The sequence below is a fragment of the Euprymna scolopes genome, chromosome 25 (assembly GCF_053919585.1).
Source record: "Euprymna scolopes isolate OS-2025 chromosome 25, ASM5391958v1, whole genome shotgun sequence".
Lineage (NCBI taxonomy): Eukaryota > Metazoa > Mollusca > Cephalopoda > Sepiida > Sepiolidae > Euprymna > Euprymna scolopes.
Genome location: NC_136506.1, coordinates 33,289,262 through 33,294,557, shown reverse-complemented (window position 1 = coordinate 33,294,557; position 5,296 = coordinate 33,289,262). Strand labels below are relative to the sequence as shown.

At 31.5% G+C, this 5,296-nt stretch overlaps 1 protein-coding gene across 1 annotated transcript; it reads right to left on the bottom strand.

Annotated features, from left to right (window-relative positions):
• Window positions 1-3,599: 3,599 nt before the first annotated feature.
• On the bottom strand, window positions 3,600-4,988 carry LOC145247321 (tetraspanin-3-like). The gene has a single exon (XM_080108965.1). The coding sequence runs from the start codon at window positions 4,910-4,912 to the stop codon at window positions 4,238-4,240; it is 675 nt and encodes a 224-aa protein (XP_079965091.1). The 5' UTR covers window positions 4,913-4,988; the 3' UTR covers window positions 3,600-4,237.
• Window positions 4,989-5,296: the final 308 nt, after the last annotated feature.

Below are 5,296 nucleotides of genomic sequence, written 5' to 3'. Positions count from 1 at the left end.
CCGAATCCCAAACTTATGAATATATATAACTTTAGTTCCTTCAGCTATAAATCGAAACCGAAATTGAGGAATCCTTGGTAAAATAATTTAAAAAGATGACATTCGAAACCAAAACCAAAATTATGAATTCTTAGTAAAATTATATATGACAAGAAATGGAAGCACATAATTAAATGACCCGGATGTAAGCGTGATACAATAACACTATCGTATTAATATATAGATAATTAATAGTTCCTTTAAGAAGGAAATTCTTAAAGTTGAGCACCGTTTGGCGAATAAAGCGGGGTGCCTAGCTGTTAGTTTTCATTTTTCACATTCAGATTTGTATAAAGTGTATGCATCTAATACCTTGAAGATGGGCGACGTTCCATCTGCAGTCATTATGCAGTGTTAAAGATTATACCATATTCGATCTTAAGATGTTATTAAAAACACTATAAAAACATTAACTTTATTTAATTTATAAGACAATCGGCGAGGTCTTTAGCAATTGAAAACTTTAACGATTATAACACCTTAAAATCAAATCTGACCGAAGTAGAATTTTTATAAGAGAGTTTCCTCAGAAAATAAGTTGTATGACATTGCGAAAATTGGAAGTTAAGAAATAGTAAAATGTAGTATAGCTTGAAGATGGATGACGCAGTTGTCCAGTGTACGATAAAAATAAAAGTAAAGAATGCATGATCCCGTGAGTGCACAGTGAACGAGGCATAAGAATGACTAAGTTCAGCATTCAAAAACGCAAGAATTTATTTTTCTTTTATGTAAAAGAAAAAAAAAGAAAAAAAAAAAAAAAAAAAAAAAAAAAAGTCATCGTAATTTGTAACAATTACAAAATAAAATTTTTACAGGAACATTAGAAAAGAAATCCCCTGAAGTTCGTATTAATGAATTAGATATAACTCGGAAAAGTGTTCGAACTACCAATATTATTGAATTAAGCATGGTTTAATATTTTCACACAATTTTTTTTACGCTTACATTTTAAAGAATCTTCACCTGTAATTCTAATATTTCCATTGTACGCAAGAACGTATAATTATCAACGTAAAATAACGTTCATATAATCTTGAGAGAAAAAAGACAAAAGGTATACGAACATTCCATGTTGGTACGTACCGATGCGAAGAGTTAAAAGGTCAGTTTTGCCCACTCTCCGCCTCTTTAACTACCCACCTGCTTGCTTTTAAATTTCACGTAAACATAAATTTTAACGAAAGTATTTTTAGTGTAATTTTTTCAATAATTATAAATTGTTTTAACCAATTGTAATTTTGTATTGATAAAGGGTGCTAGCTTTCAGAATAAATTGTCATTAGTATAATTAATGCATTTAACTTATGTATTTTTAAATGAAGTAAGGAGGGTCTGCGACTAAAAAAAATTAAATAGATTAAGTCGCTCGGTATGCCGGAATAATGTTAAATAAAGAAATTATGTCTAGTTTGTCTTTCCATACTTAGAATTTTGCTGCCAGAGTTTTTGTTAATACGATAGAAGTTTCGTTCCTACCAGTGATACATTTTGGGATAATTACTCGTTTACCAAAATAAAAATACATTTATTGTTAATACAATAAATGTATTTTACTTTTGCTAAACAACTAATAATAATCCCAAAATGTATCACTGGTAGGAACGAAACTTTTATCGTATTGAAAAAATTCATTATCTTCAGACTTTAACTTAATACTTGGAAATAATTCCAGAAAACATTTTTCTGGCAAGAAAAATGTAAAGGCGATTTTTTCAATGAATTTTTACGTGAAATGAAAAGGTTTCAGATTTTAGATCAAATTGTTCCATGTATTTTATTTCGCATCTTTTCTTTGTTAAATTAACTTTTAACTATAATAAAAAGTACTCAAAATTAAAATTATGATTCACCGGCGTTAAAAACCATGCCCCCTACTGAAGCAGCTATTAAATTGCCCATAAAGAATAGGTTTTAAAACAATGTTTAAGTGCAAATATTTTAAAATTTCATTTCAAATTTTTCCTTTAATAATTTCGGATGGTAAAAAAAAAAAAAAAAAAAACTTTGTAAAAATGTTAGGGATGTATAGAGTTTATATCGTAGCGTGCATAAAGATTTTTAGGCGCTGTAAACCACAAAAGGTCTTAAATTTAAAGATGCTTCCAAAATATTTTACCAATCGTAAAATCCTTTCGAAGTAAAGGTTTAAAATTATTTTCTATGTCAAACTTAAGGGTTATGCCCTCCCACACATTTCGTGTGAAATACTACATCTTCTATAGTATGTTTGAAATGTTTAAAATTGAAGGTTTTAAATCTTATACGGAGTTGAGAATTGCTGACATTCTAGTTTAATTTGGGCTTATCTAAAAGCCTTACTGGATTTAGTTTATTCGCTAGACTAACAAAAGGATATGGAAAATATGTAATTGATTCAATTTAAATAACATTAAGTCACGTCGAGAAGTCTAAATTTGATTAAACGTAGACTATTGCTAACAGTTATAAAATTTTTAGACTCTTTTGCAGAGAAGAGAATGGACTTAAAAAAAAAAAAAAAAAAAAAAAGTTGCAGATACATGTTCGTGCATGACTATGAGAGTAATCATAATGTACGGATAATACAGATACAATTCTTATTTCCTAAGATATAAATATTAATTTTTAAACATTTAATGGGTGACCAATAAAATTTTTTTTAAACAATTACTATCAGTTAAGTTTCTGAAAGTTTTAATGCAGATATAGAAATGTCCTGTACGTTTTACAGATATCAGAAATCTTCACAAAATGAATTTCGTAAACTTAAAATTTACGTAAGTTTTTGTTAGACAAATTTTATTAAAAATTTGTAATTTAAAATGACTTAAAAAGTTTTCATACCAAAAAATATTGGTTTGCTTAACTTCAAATCTGCGGCGGCAGTACAAGCAGATGTTCTGATGCTAAATCAGATCTTTACAATCTTGTCAGTGAAAGAAATCCTTTATTTGTATTAGTAATCCAAAGTACCAGTTTTTTGCAACTGGGTTTCGTCACATTAACAGACTTTATACATTCGAGGATTACGCAGAGAAGCCAACAAACGAACAAATATTTAAATATACAATAAATTGTTTCCAGAGCGAAACAATTTACCTGCATATCTGGCTCATTTGTGCTTTAGTTTGAAATGCTTTCTCATGTTCGATTTTTACGAACTGTTTAACAAAACGTCGGCGGCACATCCGACACCTCCACGAACACTAGGCTAGCTTGTCTGAAAAAGAGACAAGTAAAGGAAAACGAATAGATAAAAAACATTTAAAATGCCTTTAAAACACAAGAGCCCGATACGCAAGATAAAATTAAATAACTTGTATTGGTTATAAGATTTTAGTACATTTGAGGTTCCTCCTGGTTTGTTCGATTTTATGCTAAATCTGCCTATATTTATAGAAAACAGTAAATGTAAGAACAGCTAAGAATTCGGATATAGTGTACGGAGGGAGGGGAAAATTTTATCAAATTGAACTGGTCATATGAGTTTGCTGTTATAAATTAGATTTACATTTGATAAAAGCATTCAGATATTCGATTCGTGAAAATGACATTTGATTTACAAAGACTCATGGCAGAAAACAAAGTTAAACAGTAAGGTTTAACAACTTAAATTATGTTATCCCTAATGGATAAACAGAATTGTAATAAACTACACGAATCGTGTCAAGAATGGGTTATTAAAACCAAAAGCAGAGTCAACATAGAAATATAGGATTATGTGAACGTAAATTGTACAATATTTAAGTCTAACGTGTTAAAAATATACGAAGGATGTGTTCGATAATTCTTTTAGTTAATTGAAGATGAATTAACATGACACAGAAGCCGATTTGCTTAAATCGAATAGACAAATGTAATTTAACATCGATTCGTAACAAATATCGGGTGTACACTTTCAGCGTACATGTCTGGTTATAGATTAATCGTTAGCAAATATGAAAACCTTAGTTTGAAAATATTAACGTGTTCAAAGTCAAGACATTGTATGGAAGTTTCAACAAAATTGGAAGTATGCTATAAAGATTTTCGAGTAGACTAAGATTCAAGAGTTAATTATTGGTAAGGTTTATACAGTATAAACTTGTCAAAAACAAAGTCCAGAGTTTGTATACAAATCGTAAAGATTTGACTCGTGCTATAAACAATGTAAAACAGATTAAGATTCGACCGGAGTTAATATCTGGTAAGCCTCCAAGATCAGGTGTTCCAGACGTCACGAGTTTTCCGAGTACAAATGGAACCAGTAAGCACAGGTTATTTTTAGAAATATGATGAACCAGAAGAAGAGTCCCATTACGACTTCAGAGATTGTAGCCCATTGGGAAATGGCAGCAGCACATGTGGTTTCGTAGAAATTACCGGTGTTGAATGCGGTACCCCCACAACCAGAGGTATATCGAATACAGCAGGAGTCCGGGAGGTTGGTGCGAGACAGATATCGGTACCATTCGGTGTAGTTATGGACGCCACAGCATCCGAAGTTGCTCTGAACAGAATCCACGAAAACATGTGCAGAATTATCGCCGAAGTAAGAATTTTCAGCGGATGACAAGGCCTTTACAACGGAACTCACGTAACTAGACTTCTGAGCAAAACCGCAGATTCCTATGAGCAATTCAAATACAAGCACAAGCATCGTACTGCAACAGAGAGCAGCCAACTGGCAACGGAATTCGTAATAGATGCCGGTGAGGACGGCAATGGCGGGTATAATAGTCATTATAGCATAGGCGACCATGATAGCATTCGGAACGTTAAGAACGTTGTATATCCAGTGATAATCGGTAGCAAGACGATATTCGTTTACGGCGCAAAGTATCATTAAAGACACGGAGGTTGCCGCATAGAGCATGTGAGAAAGTATTAGGTAGAGTTTTGGTCGATACATCTTACGTTTTGAAACCAACTAATCTGCACAACGTCCTAAGAAGAGACTGATTTAATTCTTAGTACGTATTTTATGGTATTTATGCTCAAACGATTTCAATACAAATTATTCATTGAAACACGTTGTATTTCAAATAAAGCCTTTTGATTGGCTAATGAATATGACACTAAATTAGCATTAGATCGCTCCTGTCCATAATGTAGTGATAGATCTCTTTATGTTTAAGATATACTAGTCTCCTTTTGATATTTCGGTCAGATATACGTAGTTTATAACGCGTTCGGGCCATAATCATCTTCTTGAGTAAATCGTTATATGTACCACAGTTTGGTTTTTAATGGGTGTCATTTTACTAACTTCATTTTTCACTGTAAATAGTTACAT